Source organism: Schistocerca gregaria, chromosome 1 (assembly GCF_023897955.1).
Source record: "Schistocerca gregaria isolate iqSchGreg1 chromosome 1, iqSchGreg1.2, whole genome shotgun sequence".
Lineage (NCBI taxonomy): Eukaryota > Metazoa > Arthropoda > Insecta > Orthoptera > Acrididae > Schistocerca > Schistocerca gregaria.
Window position 1 is genome coordinate 95,723,700 of NC_064920.1, and position 19,728 is coordinate 95,743,427.

At 41.8% G+C, this 19,728-nt stretch overlaps 1 protein-coding gene across 1 annotated transcript in view; it reads left to right on the forward strand.

Moving 5' to 3' along the window:
* LOC126334172 (irregular chiasm C-roughest protein-like) overlaps positions 1-19,728 on the forward strand; it is a 427,129-nt gene that overhangs the window by 158,841 nt on the left and 248,560 nt on the right. Inside the window, exon 2 of the mRNA XM_049996810.1 lies at positions 15,827-15,917. Within this exon, the coding sequence (XP_049852767.1) occupies positions 15,860-15,917 (58 nt within the window). The 5' untranslated portion in view covers positions 15,827-15,859. The remainder of the gene's footprint in view (positions 1-15,826; positions 15,918-19,728) is intronic.

Here is a 19,728-nt window from a genome sequence, read left to right on the forward strand (position 1 = left end):
GGATGTAGAGGCTTATCTCACTAGGGGTATGATAGATACTGCCTACAGGAAAATTAAAGAGACCTTTGGAGATAAGAGAACCACTTGTATGAACATCAGGAGCTCAGATGGAAACCCAGTTCTAAGCAAGAAGGGAAAGCATAAAGGTGGAAAGAGTACATAGAGGGCCTATACAAGGGCGATGTACTTGAGGACAATATTATGGAAATGGAAGAGGATGTAGATGAAGATGAAATGAGAGATACGATTCTGCATGAAGATTTTGACAGAGCACTGAAAGACCTGAGTCTACACAACGTCCTCGGAGTAGACAACATTCCACTGCAACTACTGACGGCCTTCGGAGAGCCATTCCTGACAAAACTCTGGTGAATAAGATGTATGAAACAGGCGAAATATCTTCAGACTTCAAGAAGAATATAATAATTCCAATCCCAAAGAAAGCAGGTGTTGACATGTGTGAAAATTACCGAACTATCAGTTTATTAAGCCACAGCTACAAGATACTAACACGAATTCTTTACAGACGAATGGAAAAACTAGTAGAAGCCGACCTCGGGGAAGAACAGTTTGGATTCCGTAGAAATACTGGAACACGTGAGGCAATACTGACCTTACGACTTATCTTAGAAGAAAGATTAAGGAAAGGCAAACCTACGTTTCTAGCATTTGCAGACTTAGAGAAAGCTTTTGACAATATTGATTGGAATATTTTCTTTCAAATTCTAAAAGTGGCAGGGGTAAAATACAGGGAGAGAAAGGCTATTTACAATTGGTGCAGAAACCAGATGGCAGTTATAAGAGTCGAGGGACATGAAAGGGAAGCAGTAGCTGGGAAGGGAGTGAGACAGGGTTGTAGTCTCTCACCGATGTTATTCAATCTGTACTTTTGAGCAAGCAGTAAAGGAAACAAAAGAAAAATTCGGAGTAGGTATTAAAATTCATGGAGAAGAAATAAAAACTTTGAAGTTCGCCGATGACATTGTAATTCTGTCAGAGACAGCAATGGACTTGGAAGAGCAGCTGAATGGAATGAGGAGGATATGAGATGAACATCAACAAAAGCAAAACGAGGATAATGGAATGTAGTCGACTTAAGTCGTGTAATGCTGGGGGAATTAGATTAGGAAATGAGACACTTAAAATAGTAAATGAGTTTTGCTATTTGGGGAGCAAACTAACTGATGATGGTCGAAGTAGAGAGGATATAAAATGTAGACTGGCAATGGCAAGGAAAGCGTTTCTGAAGAAAAGAAATTTGTTAACATCGAGTATAGATTTAAGTGTCAGGAAGTCATTTCTGAAAGTATTTGTATGGAGTGTAGCCATGTATGGAAGTGAAACATGGACGATAAATAGTTTGGACAAGAAGAGAATAGAAGCTTTCGAAATGTGGCGCTACAGAAGAATGCTAAAGATTAGATGGGTAGATCGCATAACTAATGAGGAAGTAAAGAATAGGATTGGGGAGAAGAGAAGTTTGTGACACAACTTGACCAGAAGAAGGGATCGATTGGTAGGACATGTTCTGAGGCATCAAGGGATCACCAATGTAGTATTGGAGGGCAGCGTGGAGGGTAAAAATCGTAGATGGAGACCAACAGATGCATACACCAAGCAGATTCAGAAGGATGTAGGTTGCAGTAGGTACTGGGAGATGAAGAAGGTTACATAGTATACAGTAGCATGGAGAGCTGCATCAAACCAGCCTCAGGACCGAAGACCACAACAACAACAACTTTATATATGGGACCACGTACCAGTTACTGGTGTTTCACATCACTCTTAAAATTTCCGTAATTTTGTGATACAGATCTTACGCTGAATTTGTTCCAGGTCAGTTTCCATTCTCAGTGTAATTTTGCAACGCTTCCTTTGTCACCTTCCAGATTTATCACCGCCAGTTATCTACTTTACCTAGAGGCACCTAAAATTGTCTACTTGGACGATCATTCCAAGTACGACGAATAAAGGTGAATAGTTTACTTTTGGTCTAGTCCCTCCCTTGTTGAGCGTTCTCGTCTGAATCTTTCAGCCCGGTTTCTGCCACTATTTCATGGAGTTCTCCACAGATTGGCTGATTCTCCACTGTTACTGGATAGTATTACATTGTAAGCAGCAAACGACATATACTAAAGGCGAATTTTATTTTGGAGACTTTTTCCAATATACATATATCTCTTTAGTTCTATTCTACTACATCCTGACCACTTTCTGCAGAACCAAAGTGAACAGTAGTGGGCATAATCATCCCCTTGTCTTAAAACTGGATTCATTTTGACCTGTTAATAAACTTATCCAAAAACCTTAACTTCTGATGTTGTGTTGATGATAGTTTGATCAGTTTTATTGTCTGTCGTCAATTTCAAATTCCTCTAGTACGTTAAACAGTGTATCTATAACAGAGTAATCAACAAATATGGTCACTGTTTGTTTAGCGATGCAAATATGCATGATGGTTTGAGGTTATGGGGCTTCTTCTGCGCATGCCCTCCTTTTGCGTCATTCTACCTGGTAGACTCCAGTTGAATGGCACGTTTCCCTTACTGAAATTTGTAGGAAAGCTATAGACAGAATTTTATAGACTGAGTAACGAAATTTATCTGTTACTGTCTATATTGATTTGTCCCCACTTCAGTGTTGTGGCTGAATAGATGCACATGACAATACGTCAGACGTCCTGCAATATTTCTTGAACAATCTGAGCCGCTTGGTTCCCATTTGGTTTCGTATTTTCGAGAATTACTCCGTCTTTTCCCTGAGCCATTCATATTCAGGTTGCGGATTCTTTGTTTTCGTCCAATTGTAGGGGGAAGGGAAGTTTTGTGCTTTGATTTGTGGGTAGTTTCTCAGAAGTAAGTTGGTCGTCATGACTTTCACAATTCAGTATGTCTGGGAAGAAACATGAAAAAATTATTCTTTCTTACATGTTTATAATGTATCGCCAGGACTTCTGAAGTATATACTGAGGCCTTAATGATTCTGGACGTCATCCTTTAATCTTCTTGCCGTAGTTTCTGTCTCCATCAACATCCGCCAACATGACGTGCTCATATTTACGTTACTTTTTTTCACATGACATGCCATTCTTGCTTAATTTTGAATATTCAGAATATTTACATGAAAATCTGATTTTCCAGGTTCTGTCTTTACTAAATACAATGGGCAATCTACTAAGAGAGTTTCGACGCTGTCTCTGCAGACATCTTTATTATCAATAACAAAATGGACAGCCGAATGCGAAGATGCTCATGCTGTAAAGAGAGTAGATCAAATGGATAAGTGTATGACCATTAAGTCAGCAGTTCCTGTTTCTTAAATAAACGGACACCAGTGCATAAATTGGGATATCACCGGAAACATGTTTCGTACAATAATATAATTTTACATGTACATTAGTGGTAAGTTTGCATACTACCGGTGAATGGAGTCGTTATAAAAGACGTAATAAATTAAAACTTCATATCTGACACTAAAGTTCTACTGCACGATCTGTGTAGATATATTAAGCCACAATGTTTTTTTTTTATTTGGGAGATGTCAGTGAGCCAAGTTTAAAAAGTGTTTGAAATTATGAGTAAAGATTGTTGAAAGTCGCTAAGTTCACATATTTCCAAATACTGGAGCAATACAGTCTGAGTAATTTGCGTAACGTGAATTATTCTTAAGAAATGAAGTACAAAAAGCATGTAGAATCCTATTCAATGTCTCTCACCCTCAGAAAAGTTTAGAATGCCTAAAATAAGATATGTGATACCTAACATGTTCTCAGTATAGAGAACAGTATGACTGTGTGTGGCATCTGCTACGAACCATGCATGAAGCTGACTGGCTCCGACGTCAGCAACACAATAACAATGCTTTCATTCTGTTGGTCGGTCTTGCTCCATTACTCTCGTCTATTATGGTTTCATTATCACTTTGTGCATTATTCGCTCCTTTTGTAGATTATTTTTATGGCCTGAGTGCAAATCTGTCCAACGAATTTGAAGGAGCCAGTATTTGAAAGTTACTCTGCTGTAAATGTCTGTCTCCTTTACGTCCACCTCTTCCAGACTCTGTTTAATCTCTCACATCACACATGGTTTTGCTTATTTGTGAGAGATGTACTGCAGTACACATGCATTGATTTGACCTCGCCGGTTATAAGGAAGTGTCTTCGAAGACCACAGAGGTTCTGTCCGAGTTTTCTCTTCTGATCTTCTATAGAAACCATGTCCTGTCGCTAGATGTATCTGCACTGTCATTCTACTCGCTCTGGTCGTGGCCGTAGGATGAATGGTATTCCTCAGTCTCTAGACGGCACAGTTCTCTTCGCTCGCATCAGGGTTTAACGTCGTCAGTTCATTTGAGCTCTTGCAGTATAAACGTGGCTGCGCCACTGAAGAACAGCGTTGTTGTCTTAAGGTGTGCCGAGAGCTGAAATCCGTAGAAGACTATCAGCACAATACGGGATCAATATTTTGCCACGGCAAAGTACTTACCTCTGGATTCAATAATTCCAAAGGAATCGAATGAGCCGAAGGATAATGCAATGACGTCACCAATGACTTTGCTTTGATGAAATGACGTGTGACTGTTAATGAAGTTGTAAATAAATTTCACATTAGCTATGGGTCCCTATACGACATCACAAGCATAACAGGCTCAGATTCCTTAAACGCCTATAATGGGTCCCAAAAACAAGCGCAATATTTGTAAAAATCTGCTTGCAGCAAAAGCACCGTCGTGCTACTGGCGATGAAACGGCTTTGAAACGAAACGCCACTAGCAATGAAACATGGGTTAGTCAATTTAAACCGCAGGGAAAACACCAGAGCGTGGAAAAATAACTCCCTGTATCTTCAGTGAAAAAGAAATGAAGGGCTGTGTCTCTGCAGGTTGCATAATGCTCATAGTTTTCTGGGTACGCACAAGCTCCGATTCTGGTACCTGGAAAAGAGTTCAACACTAATAGTCAACGTTACGGTGATGTATTTTCCAACAAGTTGAATTCTACAATGTAGACAAACATGGAGACATATTGTGACTGTTATTCCCTAAGATGACATTGTGTGTCCACATATCACCGCCCACGCCAGAAAGATTTTTTTGAATACGCTTTTCTAGGTACTGGAACATCTAGAATAGCCTTGATCGCACCCCGTCGGATTGTTTTTCAAGGTGGTTTAAGATACTTTAAGAGGCCACTGATTTACCCGATGAAGTAGAGAAGGTTACGGTGTATACTTGGCTTGTTACTGGATATGAAATCTATTTGTTCCGAGACTAGTGGAAACGTTGTGCACCGATGAACCACGTAGCTTGAAATTCAGGGTAACAATGTCGAGAAACAATGTCACTGCTAGTTTGTACTGTACTGGCGAAACTCTTTTCTGGATGTTAGATACCAGCAAGTTTCCTTCCTAGCCAGATTCTTTAAATAATCGTGCTCCGTTGTATAAAACAGCTGCGTATTTTGCGCTAATGCTTAAGAAATAGTAGCGTTTCACACATTTCAATGCTTATGACGTCAGTCTCCAGAACTATATGTAGAACAATGGAATTTAGCTGGTGCACTTAGTGGGTACTGTCCACATAGGGTGTTGGGAAAAGAGGTAACTGTAAAGAGGTAATAAAACGTTATGCCTGCTGCTGTAGTTTTACCGCATGAACAGAGAAAATGAAATACACGAGGAAACTTTTCCTTCTAACCTCCGATTATCATTCCTAATTTCCCTGGTCACTGTTATTGACTTCGGTGTCAAATTTCATTCCTAATTTCCCACATCTCTGCTGCTAATTTCAATGTTCGCCAATGGCTCGTAAGAAAGGGATACGGGTGTTTAAAGAACAACACACCAGATTCCAACGGTTGAACGACAGCTAATCGATCTCCTCCACTTTCGATAAAGTATGACCAAACTATGACCGTTCCCATCGTCCACGATGTTCTCAGGAAGGCCTCACCTGAGGAAAGGACCTCTTCATTATAGCCTCCCTCTTTCCGAAATGAGTAAATAACGGCATGTAGAAACAACAAAAAATGGCAAGCAAAACCGGACAACAGCTCTATAACAATAAGTACATGTGACAATGACATGAAAAGATTAAATCCGTCCGAAAACAATACAACGCGAAATTCCATAACGCAAATATCACGAATAAATGTAACTCCAAGATGAGTCTAACAATACAACTAATTACGTGACCTCAGAGCATGAAGTACGTTTTGAGACTTGCACACAGTAACCACTAGAGTTTTATTCTTGCTACCTAAAGCTCATTTGCGTACCGGTCAATCGAAGCCAACTGTGGTACCGCATCCGCCGTACCAGAGTGGTTTAATCCGACTGTCCCGCACAACCAACGGTTTGGAAGAAAGCTGTACGTCAGTGTTAACTAGTGTGGTCATTTCCACGTGTTAATACGCCTTTCCCTTTGGTGACAGGAGTTAGTCACTAATACCCAATACCATATACGATACTCTGGTAGTCTTCCCATTTGTCTATTCTTCTGTTCCTGGCGTTTCATAACCTTTATGTTCACCTTTTCAGTACTTTGTGCTGACGGTCACTGAGAACTGCTTAAAAAAGATTTGAAATTATTAGTATTGTTAGTTCGAAGGTGCTAAGCTCAGTCATTTTCAGACACCGGATGAATATTATCTGAGGAATTTACGAACCATATACACAGTTCCTTTAACAATTTCTGCTTATCGTGTTGAACGTTTAACGTGAAATTATACCTCTTAATGAGTGCATTATGGCAGCATATTAATTTGAATTCAGTGATAACGCTGTGAAATGCTGTAGTAATTTTCTTTTATTTATTTCTCCAGGAAGCATTGGGAGTGAATGAATCGCGTAAAACATTAGTTGTTCAGTAGTGTAGATTAGTTTGAGACAAACTGAAAATTATGAAGTTGGCCATACGTGATTACTGTGGTGCATTTTAAGAAAGCTAAGTGTTCTGGAGCAACCCAAACCATTCTGCAGTAAAAATAGCCGCTCTCAGTACTTTTAAATATTAATTTAGGAACGGGAACAGCATCTTGGAATCGAATCTGGTATGTGGACATCTCGAGCCAGAAACTATTGGAATTCGCTCAACGAAACATTAGCACAGCAATAAATCCAACTTTTCTTAGTAGCAGCTACTGCTGTCACGCAGTAAGATAGCACGCCACAATGAAAATACATTGTACTGACTATTTCTTTCTTTTTTCCTATCTTTGTAATATAACATTTTTAACGCAGTGGAATAGCGTAAATAGAATTGTTTGGAAGGAGAAAGTTTTTCCTGCTACGAGCTGCATTTACGTGAAGGGAAATCGACCGTGAAAGAGAAAAAGAGTCCTGGAGGACAGCGTATAGGGAAGGCACGGGTGGTTGGTCGTTGGTGTGGTGGTGAGGGTGGGTAGGGGGGGGGGGGGGGTGGCAGGCTCTCACGGGAGAGTGCTCACACGCCTTGGGGGCGCGCAGGTCTGCGGAGTGAATCTGAATACCTGAATGCATGAATGACAAGGGGAGGCGCTGCGTGTTGAAACCTGTCTCCCTGGGAGAGGGTGAAGGAGGAGGCACGGCCGCCCCCACCTTCCTGCCACCCCCTCCCCCAACCCACCGACCAACCTTCGACAGCCCTTTCCAATACGGGAGGTAGCGCGCTTTTTTGTCGTACCTAGATCGGCACCGTCTCCAGAGAAAACACCGGCCCTGTTGGCGGGAGCATAGCCTGTCTGCCTATAATGCCGTGTTGTGCAGCACTCAAGCGTACTGAAACCCTACCTAGTATACTGTCCAGGCCTTCTTCATGTTACAGTATGTCTGAGGGAATAACTATCTGTATTACTAGTGAACTAAGTAAGGGTTGGGTGTGAGACGGAGTGATCTCTTTAATGATCAAAGCACTCGTGGACAATCCATCTTCTTATCTGGAGGAAAGTTAATCGAAAGTCACGCATCTGAACACGACAGCGTGACCTCTTCATTTGAAAACGAAAGGTGCCATACAAAGCAAGGCTGTTTCCTCGCAACGGAAAGACAAGAAATGATATTCGCTGCAAGCCACGTAGACGAATGAGCGACACCGGCCTTGCGACAGCCACGAACGTTTTGCTACGCGACCTTAACGGCTGTTGTGCTTCCGACCGAGCACACTACCGCCTAGCCCACTCCGTCACCATTGTCTTGCAGTAGGCTCGGGAGGTTGAAGGTTCAAACATGCGTCTGGCCGTGATTTCCCTAAATCGCCATAGGCAAATACCTGGATGCTTCCATTGAAAGGGCACGGCCGATTTCCTTCCGATTTCTTTACTAATCCGAGCTTATGTTCCGTATCTAATGACCTCGTTGTTGATGGGACGTTAAATACCTATCTCCTCCTCCTCCTTAGAGTAGCCCAGCTGTGCGATCGATGTGTCACGTAGAACACTTTGACAACGTTATTGTTAAATTTACTCTGAGAAAGACTTATTTTGTCCGTATCAAGTGATATGTTAAGAAACCATTTTAAATTCTCATGAGATTGAGATGGAAATGGATCGTACAATGTTAAGCAATACTTCTTATGTTTGTTTTAACAAATTGGAATAATAGTTTATATGTTACAGTATTCACCCGGTCTCCTTCCAGAGCAACGTGATGCACCCACCGTTATACCAACGAGTGTATTTTCTTCCAGTAAGGCACATAGTTAATTTACAAAAATAACCATAAGAAAATTTCGTCTCATGCATATTGGTAGGAAAGGACGTCGAATTTATGCAATTTGGCCACACTACAGTCCCATGTACAATAAGTACTTCCATTCTATAGTGTGGTACTGTGCTGTCCATTTGGTGCAATGGGTGGAGCTTTGTATTCGAATACTCGAGTTCGGGAGTTCTATTCAGAATATAGTAGTAGTTTTTTTTACTACCTAGCTTCGCACTATTTGATATAGCGCCTGATTCCTTAAACATTATACAGCAGCAGGTCTTACACAAAACAAGTGTAATAACTTAGTATCGACGCAGCAGTGAGAGTACATTGTTTCTCATTCTTCCACATTGGATGAGCTATCCACCACTGAGGTTCTGTTTTATGACATCGGAGTTCACATAACTTCAATTGCCTAGATTTATAGGGACAATTGAAGGAGCACGTTCATTCATCTCCGCTGATGACTGTGCAAGAACTGGCAACGCCCTTCCATGCTGCTGTGTTACCTGTGGATTTTGCTATGAAGTGTTCTGACCAGAATGATCCAGAGAGTCGCTAAATGTTTGCAGATCTTGGGTTGCTCTGAATACTAGGTATTACGTTTCGAGTAAGACATGCTTTCACTGGTAGTATATTTGTAATACTGCAACTGACCACTGTCACTTAATGTTGTACTTGCCTTTAAGTTGGACTCATTGATACGTTTTGTAGTTGTTTCCATCATAGGGTTGGTAATTTATTTTTAATTAATTTTTACCACCGTGAATATTTCTGACGTGTCTGACGTATAATTATGTTAAACGTCAAAAACAGGGTAGTTCCAGCAATAGCATCGTTTAAGAAACGGTGTATACTGTAAAATTATTAGCTTGATGAAAATTATAAAATAAAATACGAGAAATAAAACTCTCTAAATTGAGTTTTCTGATAAAAAACTGTATCCGTTGCACTAATATGTCACACAGCATCAAAATAACTAATGCAGATACCTCTCTTACATGTTATTATGGGATTTCCATATTATTTTTGTTTATTTAACGTCCGTTTTCAGTTGCCAAAGTGCCTTTCCTCGTTCCATTCTCTACCAAAAAAAAAAAAAAAAAAAATGGACGGTCATGTTAAACCGGTGGTAGATACCTCTGACAACCATGAGGTCTGGAAAATGGGTGGAAAAAACTGATCTGTAGGAATCAACAAACAATTACGCCAACAGCAACCTCGAGAACCTCAGCAACTTCATAAGTTCCAGGAGGCAGTATTTAACGGGTCTCATGTTCACGTCATGTTCATTGATATCTGGTTGCGACTTATCACATTTCCTACGAGCTTATGTAATACGATATGAGTTTTACCATCGCATTTAAGAATTCCCAGCAAACTCGAATCAACACTGGTTTATGTGTTAAAGGAGATAATCGTCAGATGTGGAAGGAATTTCTGGTATGTAACTATTCTGTTACACTTCTCTCTGTGGACTGTTCGGAAATATCCGTTACAAACATCGAGGACTTGTAGAGTGAATTGTGTACATAATATTTGATTACAAACCCACGTCCGGAAACTTAACGTCTCCGTTCCACAACGGTTTCAGTTCATTTAAGAGATATTCTTCTTCTCCTTTAGGAACTGAATTCGGCGTAATGTAATACAGTTATTAGTTAACAATTCTAAGGGAAACAAAGCGAAACATCCATTTATCACTTAAGCACATTTGTTTGTTTTAACACTTAAACATTATTTTTATATTATTAAGAAAAATTACATGCAGAACATTAATGATGTATTACACCAGCGGCTCGATGTGGTGACCACCCATGTTGAGACAGACATTATACCTACGAAGCATGTTCTGGTAACCGTTCTCGATCCCACCTGGTGTCTCTTCAGTTTCTAGTGCAATGGCCAGAACTCGTACCATCAGATTTTCCTGTTACAGTAGTCTCGTATATTGTCTTGCGACCGTACAAAAAGTAGACCATAGGAGATAAAGTTGGCGAAGGCGGCGGAGACACAGTCCGACCACCTTGGCCTATCCATCTTTCACCATTTCGTCTGCTGAGATGCCTCCAAACGCACGTAAGAAATTAAGTGGTGCAGCACCATGCTGAAACCACATTTCCTGACGGACATCCAGTGGCACAGCTTCCAGGAACGGGTCCATTAGAATTTAGAAGAAGATGAATTATGCGGGACATGGTTCCTTGAGTGAAATGAGGTATGGCCCAATCACGTGAGCATCTATAATACCTGCTCACAAGTTAATACCGAATCGATGCTATAGTCACTGAACATGTGTGGCACGAGAGATTTCGTCTGCCCAGTTTCGGCTGCTTCGCGAATTCAGGCCTCGTCGTGGTAACAGGGGTGTGTCGCTGCTGCGGTGTGGGAACCAGGTGCATTAGACAAAGCGTTGTGGAGAATCGGTTGTATCCATAGCGTGTACCCTTTCTAAGCGGTACGGACATAACTGATGCTCATTCAGACGATTGTGTGACTAACAACCACTGCAAGCGCAGTTGTCCGACTACTCGTTGACTTGGTCTCTCCAGCGCGATGCAGTACATCATCGAATTCGGCCGTGCGGCATTGGCATGCAGCACCTTAGTCCTTCCTCCTCACGGTGATGGTACCTGTTTCTCGGTGCCATGGCGTAACTTGTGCACAAAGTTTTTGCGATGGAGTGCTATGTTGAGGGAAACGTTCGTGATACAGCCGCCTAGCAGCTCTGCCGGTACCTCTTCGTCATACACAAGGAGCATGGCTTTGTGTTACGGAGATGTATACCGAACAATGTTTACTGTATTGGAGACGCACAGGCACTGAATAGGTCTCGCAATAGGGCAAACGTTAAAGGACACCAGGTGACCGACTGACATAGTACAAATCATGTGGTCTACCTTACTGCATACCACGACAAACAACTCCTCTTTACGTAAGCGCAGGTGGATGTATTAAATATCTGAACTGAAATCTTTGTAGAACAGACACGGTTTATTTTCGGTCATGTATTCCTATCAAAATATTACGTAATCGCTCCCCCATACAAGTCCTAGAAGTTAGTAACGGGAATTTCCGAACATAGTGTATAAATGATGTGGTCGATGTGTTTGGTAGACCCGTGAGGAATTTCGCGGATGATGCTGCTTTCAGTATGAATGTTGCAACCCCAGAAAATTGTATCGAAGTTGAGTGTCCTGCTCAGGGTCGACGGTTGCTGCAGGAAATCTAAGATACTCTCAGAAGAATTATAGGTAGAAAGACAGCGCAGTAATCGGTCTATGTTACTATGTCACTTTTGATTTATTTTGTAGTACTGCTCGCCAACTGGGACCCTTACCAGGTACAATCAAGAGGAATCAGACAACATGCAAAGAAGAGCAGCATATTTTGTCACTAGTTACAAGAATTGCAAACATAAGCGTGTTTGCGTGGATGCTCATCAAATTACAGCAGGATGCTGACGACAGCGCACAGGTCTTCGGTTAAAAATTTCGAGATCATACGCTACAAGAAGAGTAAGTCATCACATTTACCCATAAACCACGCTCGAAATGTTAATGATACAAAGGTAGTGGATAGTTTGGTTCATACGGCACCAATAAACTATTTTCGTGCTTCATTTGCTAATGGGACAGAAAATAAGAGAATTTGTAATGGTACCATTAGTACGCTTTCTGACACACACTCAGTTGCCATGACAAGTATAAAAGTGAAGGTGCAACTCTGTCACTCTTAGCGTCATCTGTGATATATGACTTGAGAAATGTACATTTCCTAACGTCAAAATCTGATCACGTGGAACGAGATTTATCTCAAGGAAATAGGAACGATAGAATTTTAATATTAACTAATCTCGAATTACCTACCGAGCCGTTGTTGTTTTCGTTGTTACTGTTGCGGTCTTCATTCCAACATTAATTTGACGTAATTCTTCAGGCTAGATTATTATCTGCAACTCGGTTCATTTCTGCATAACGATATTATCCTACATCCATTTCGACCTGCTCACTGTGTTCGAAATTTGCTTTCCCTCTTCAATTTCTGTTCCGCCCCCCTCCCCACCTCATTTCTTTCCATTACTAAGAACCGAGAAACGGATCATTCGTTGATGTCTTAGAATGTGGCTCATCAGCCCATACCTTCTTTCAAGTGGTAGCATTAATTTATTTTTGCTCAATTCGATTAAGTACCTCCTTTTTTACTGTTCGCTCTAGTCATCTAATCTTCAGCATTATTCTGTAGCACCACATTTCGAATGCTTCTACTCTGCGTATCGTCCGCGTTTTACTTTCAAACAAAGCTGTACTGCAGACAAATACCTTCAGAGAAGAAGTTAGAAAATTACACCTTTCTCAGACATACTTTTCTAGATTTCCAGTGGACATTTCATACCGTATGTATTTTAGATATGATCAGTTATTTCACTGTCCCAATAGTAAGACTCATCAGTAACGTATGGCGCCTCATTTCCCAATCGAGTTCTGTCGCGATCGTCTGGGACGAAATTTCATTTCCCTCGTTTTACTTCTGTTCAAGTCACTGTCCATTCGGTTTAACTGACTCTGACAGAGTTAGAATGATATCGGCAGAGATCATTGTTTATTTTTGTTCTTCCTGAAGTTTAATACCCTTTACCAATTTCTCGTTGGATTCTTTCACAAGTTGTTGAAAGTTACATTGAATAATATCTGTGACTGGATAAACTCTATCTCATTCCTTTCTTTTGTTTCATTTTCATCAGCATTTGCAACTGCAGTCTGATTTCTGCACCAAGTATGACCATCGTTTTGATGAAATATTCATACACGTTTCCCGTTTCCCATCTTCTGATGGTGAACAGCACGAAAGTTGTCGAACATTGTATCAGAAACAAGCTATCACTTACCTAACTAGGGACATTTCGTCTTTCAACGTCGCTGAGAAAGACAACCTGCTGAATTTACACCTCATGACCACTTCATTTCTGAGTGATATACATCGTTAGTATCTATTCAGATACTTTTCAGTACGGAATAACTGTATTCAGACACACTCATGTACTCAGTTATCTACGATTAGATTCCCCCGTTCAGAAAATAGGTTCCGACACACAAGCTGCGACGAGTAGAAGGGGAGAATGCCTCCCACATGGGCGGTCTTGGAGCCTCAGTAACAGCTGCGTAGGCGGGCTGAGTCGACATCTCCGTTAGGAACCCCTCTGTTTGCCTTCCATTCACTCTTGCTGAGGACTCAGCGTTTTTTAATTGGCTCCTCGGAGGTACGAAGGAGAGGGCGGCTGGGAGGCTCGGGATATTTCCAGCCACTCGTATTTCTCTGCAAGTGAGACTCGTCGCTTCTACTGACTTAATTTACAGCCTGCCAGACCACGGGCCTATTACTATCCTAACGCCGTGTGTTATCCTCATAAATGCAAGGTAAGCAAAATGAGATTATCCGAAAAATATTTCGTACACGTTAAGACAGAGACCCAAGCATACTTCGTCCACATCTAGGCTGCCTACAATGAGGCATATGAAATATTTTCTGGGCAAATTCAATGTATCGTACCCTGTACTTCCTCATACTAACCCAGTACTACGAATAGTATTAACCATAGTTACTAGTATTCACGCAGTCCTACTATTGCTTCTAGCATACAAAAAATAACAAATTGTAGGGAATTCTGGAACCGAATGTCACGAGCTATCTGCTACGATAATTCAGGACAACATCATCTATTGTCCCTGAGGTGTGAGAAGAGTTTCTTAGTAAATAAATGTATCTCGATTTTTCTTGCCTCCTGAGATCCTTTACAGTGTTCAACCTTTCAACGACACCCTGCGTATTCGTCACAAACGTCTTACCAGTAGACTGTGTGGTACTTTCGTATGTAAAGTAGTTGCGAAATTAAAGCGTGGAGACGTCGCGAAGTCATACACGTCCATATTGTACCAAGATTATGAATGTGATGAAGGAACATTATAAACGATGCTGTTTGCATTAGATGGCAGGTAGTTCGGCATACCTCTTTCTACTCTTGCATCACTAACAATAATGGCGTGTGACGAGGGCCTCCTGTCTGGTAGACCACTCGCCGGCTGCGAGTCTTCCGATTTGACGCGACTTCGGCGTCGATGGAGAAGAAATGATGATGATTAGAACAACACAACTCCTAGTCTCTCAGCGGAGAAAATCTCCGACCCAGACGGGAATCGAACCCGGGCCCTTAGGATTGACAGTCTGTCGCGTTGACCACTCAGCTACCGGGGGCGGACTCTTGCATTACTTAGCACTCGTTTCCTTACATGCACTAAATGTGTAGCCGCTTCACTGTTAAAGCTCTTGTAGAACACTATGGTCTTAAAGCTTCCTTTGAACGTGGTGTTCCATAACCGTTGAACGAACATACTGGGACTGCTAATGTGGTTCATCTCTCAGGCACATGCTCGCCAATAAGCAGAAAAATGGACGCAAAGATTTGACTTGGAGTGTGCTGACTATCACAAGGGGCTCAGTAAATCTGTTCGCGCTCTCGACTGCTTACACATGCGTGAATGGTGACGAAAACCATTACGGATAGCTCCTGGAATGAGTATCAGAGCGTCGTGCTGCGACATGCCGAAGTTACACAGTCTGAAGCCTAGAAAAACATCCCAGTCTACATTTAGAGTCACTCGTTAATTAAATAACATGTTTATAACATGTAATCTGCAGTTACTATAACAACATCAGTTGCTTTATATCTCACCCACTGCGCATTTCGAAACACATGTTATGAACTTCTAGTTAGTCTTTCTTCCAGCAATTATCTCCCCTTACTACCTGCTCACTGTGTGCTGTTTTCTCATTATGTTTGTCGTTTCAGTGTACCGCACGCTCTGTTGATAGCAAAACGTTGGAATTCGCATGGTGGTGTCAAGTAAATTGTGCTATCAACACTCAGCCGTTTACTAACTGGAGGCAATATACAAATTAGCCTCGCACGCATGTGATATTTTCATTTTAATATTGCGTCAAGCGCGAGGGTGTTGCTATTGTTGGGTGCGCTGGCTTCCACGCACAAACTCAGTTAACATAAAAGTCCAGTAACAGACCAGAGAGATTCCGTCAGGTGAACAACTTTCGTGGTCAATAGTGACGCAGTCCCCTTTCTTGTTCTGTTACAGGTACAGCAGAGAAGGAATGTGAGCCCAGGCGAGATGCTGCTGCAGATTATGGTGTGCTGCCTACTGCAGGGACACTCCGAGACGCGCGACAGTGAGTACTACACTGTGTGCGTGTGTGTGTGTGTGTGTGTGTGTGTGTGTGTGTGTGTGTGTGTGTGTGTTTGAGAGACAGAGAGAGAGAGAGAGAGAGGGCGAGTCTGTGTGTGCCTAAGATTCTCCCATGAGATAATTTCCCTTTGAGTACGGAAACAACTACGTGGTGCTTATTGCCCCTTATGTGCTGTAACAGCCCTATGTCTCTTGACTTGCTGGAAATGCTCAGTGTGTGCTTTTCTGACTCTCTGTACACCTCATCCCTCTCCCCTTCTCAATCCATCTCCTCCATCCCTCTTTCTGTCCATCTGCTGCCCCTCTCACCCTGTACATCTCCTCCTCTATCCTTTCTCTACCACCTAAACTCCCTTCGCTCGGTCCATCTGCCCCTCGTCCTTCCGTCTGTCCATTTCCTCTTCCTCCTCTGTCTGCCCATCTCCTCTTCCTCCTCCTCGCTCTTCCTGTCTCTGCCTCTGTCTCTCTCCATCTCATCCTCTTTCCGTTATCTCTGCATCTTTCCCCCTCTCTGTCCATCTCCTCGTCCCCTATTACTGTGTTCATCTCCTCTTCCTCCCACCTGTCCACTTTCTGCTCCTCCTCCTCCTCCCCACTTCTCTCTCTCTGTTATCACTCTCCCAGTATTCCTTGCCTGATTGCAACTAGTATGTGTACCAGATTTATTTGGAATCGTTCGAGGGATTCAGGATGAATATTTTAACCTTGGCTTTGTCCGTGTACTCACATTTGAAATGTGTTTCACATACAGGGTTTCCCAGCTGTCTTGTCCACCCAAAATATATCTGGAAAAAATAACAGCTATTGGAAAACGACTTTCACCGTTATCAATCTAGGGCTGGGGCCCATGAATGTACATATTTGGAAACATTATAAAACAAATGAATATGTGTTTTTTTAACACAAAGTTATGTTTTCTTAAATGGACCTCCTATATTTTTTCTTCAGCAATCCATAGCATGACAAAGCACATACACAATGGCGTTGATTGCATCGCTATATTCCCATTACATCCGGAGATATTGAGACACGAAGTTAACGCTTGAAACACCCTAAATGCTCTGCTAGCACACGTCCTGAGGCTCAGGCGTGAACCCTATGCTGCCCGTAATCGCAGCAGACAGTATTATTCGTTTCGGACCTCTTGACGAGTATGGGCGAGTGCTTACGCATGTCAATCACATCGCGATTACGGGCAGCATGGGGTTCACGCCTGAGCCTCAGGACGTGCGCCAGCAGCGCATGTCGGGTGTTTCAAGCGTCAACTTCGCGTCGCAATATCAAGGGATGTAATGGGAATTTTGCGATGCAATCAACGCCATTGTGTATGTACTTTGTCATGCTTTGGATTGCTGAAGAAAAAATATAGGAGGTCCATTTAAAAAACATGTCTGTGTTAAAAAACACATATGCTTTCGTTTTAGAATGTTTCCAAATATGTGCATTCATGGGCCCCAGCCCTACATTGATACCGGTGAAAGTCGTTTTCCAATAGCTGTTATTGTTCCAGAGATTTTTTTGGTGGACAATATAGCTGGGACACACTGTATATTTAACATATTACACTCTTCACTACACATATACTCGTATTTCACCTGTATCTGTATCGAATTTTACCCTGCAGTTTCGTTTTAGCATTGTTTAATATTATTGACTTCATATCTCCTTCACTATGTGCTGTAGATGATACAAATCATCAGGTGGAGCCGGTGGTAGGTGCGGCTAATGTTAGCCAAATGTGTTGTGAATAGAGAAAGGAGTAAAGAAGTAATGAATTAAAACGTCGTGTTTGATTGGCAGTTTTTGACCCTTCCCATTGTCTATGGCGTCATATATCCTCCAATATATGCTGTAAAGTGATGTATATTTTTACGTACATTCAGTGGCATAAGAACACAGTCTCCGAAGTAGTCATCAATATGGGTAGCAGTAAAGATGAAAGAAATAAAGGCATCATACTTAATGCTCCAGTTTTACTGCAAAAAAGCAGTAAACGATAAACTTCTTACCTTTCATCATTTTATATGGCTTTCCAATGAAAAAAAGTTTCGTGAAGATTTGAAAGTATGTGTTAAAGCAATTGCAAGTCAATAAGTGTTATCATTCTCAAATACCGGATGACTGAAGTCTGGCTATTCCCGCGTTATGGGCTACACTCTTTAATACGTAGGTAGTTTTCACCCCCCCCCCCCCCCCACAGCGATTCTTTCTAGGCAGTAAGGGAAATACCTACATACAAAGGTGGTCCATTGATCGTGTCCGGGCCAAATATCTCACGAGATCAGCGACAAACGAAAAAACTACAAAGAACGAAACCTGTATAGCTTGAAGTTGGAAACTAGATGGCGCTATGGTTGGCCCGCTAGATGGCACTGCCATAGGTCAAACGGATATCAACTGCGTTTTTTTTTTAGATAGGAACCCTCATTTTTATTTCATTTTCGTGTAGTAGATAAAGAAATATGAATGTTTTAGTTGGGCCACTTTTTTCGCTTTGTCATAGATGGCCCTGTAATAGTCACAAACATATGGCTCACAATTTTAGACGAACAATTGGTAACAGGTAGCTTTTTTAAATTAAAATGCAGAAAGTAGGTACGTCTGAACATTTTATTTTGGTTGTTCCAATGTGATACATGTACCTTTGTGAACTTATCATTTCTGAGAACGCATGCTGTTACAGTGCGATTACCTGTAAGTACCACATTAATGCAATAAATGCTCAAAATGATGTCCGTCAGCTTCTGTTCATTTGGCAATACGTGTAACGACATTCCTCTCAACAGCAAGTAGTTCGCCTTCCCTAATGTTCGCACATGCATTGACAATGCACTGACGTGTTGTCGGTGGATCACGATAGCAAATATCCTTCAACATTCTCCACAGAAAGAATTCCGGTGAACGTGCGGGCCATTGTATGGTGCTTCGACGACCAATCCACCTGTCATGAAATATGCTATTCAACACCGCTTCAACAGCACGCGAGCTATGTGCCGGACATCCATCATGTTGGAAGTACATCGCCATTCTGTCATGCAGAGAAACATCTTGTAGTAACATCAGTAGAACATTACGTAGGAAGTCAGCATACATTGACCCATACAGATTGCCATCTACAAAATGGGGGAAAATTATCCTTCCTCCCATAATGCCGCACCTTTAATTAACCCACCAAGGTCGCTGATGCTCCACTTGTCGCAGCCATTGTGGATTTTCCGTTGCCCAGTAGTGTATATTATGCCAGTTTACGTTACCGTTGTTGGTGAATAACGCTTCGTCGCTAAATAAAATGCGTGCAAAAAATCTGTCAACGTCCCGTAATTTCTCTTGTGCCCAATGGCAGAACTGTACACGACGTTCAAAGTCTTCGACATGCAATTCCTGGTGCATAGAAATATGGTACGGGTGCAATCGATGTTAATATAGAATTGTCGACACCGACGTTTTTGAGATTCCCGATGCTCGCGCAATTTGTCTGCTACTAATGTGCGGATTAGCCGCGATGGCAGCTAAAATACTTACTTACTTGGGCATCATCATTTGTTGCAGGTCGTGGCTGATGTTTCGCATGTGGCTGAACACTTCCTGTTTCGTTAAATAATGTATCTATCCGGCGAACGGTCCGGACAGTCAGATGATGTCGTCTAGAATACCGAGCAGCATACACGGCACACGCCCGTTGGGAATTTTGATCACAACAGCCATACATCAGCACGATATCGACCATTTCTGCAATTGGTAAACGGTCCACAATGGCGGAATGTTACGTGATACCACGTACTTATACGTTTGTA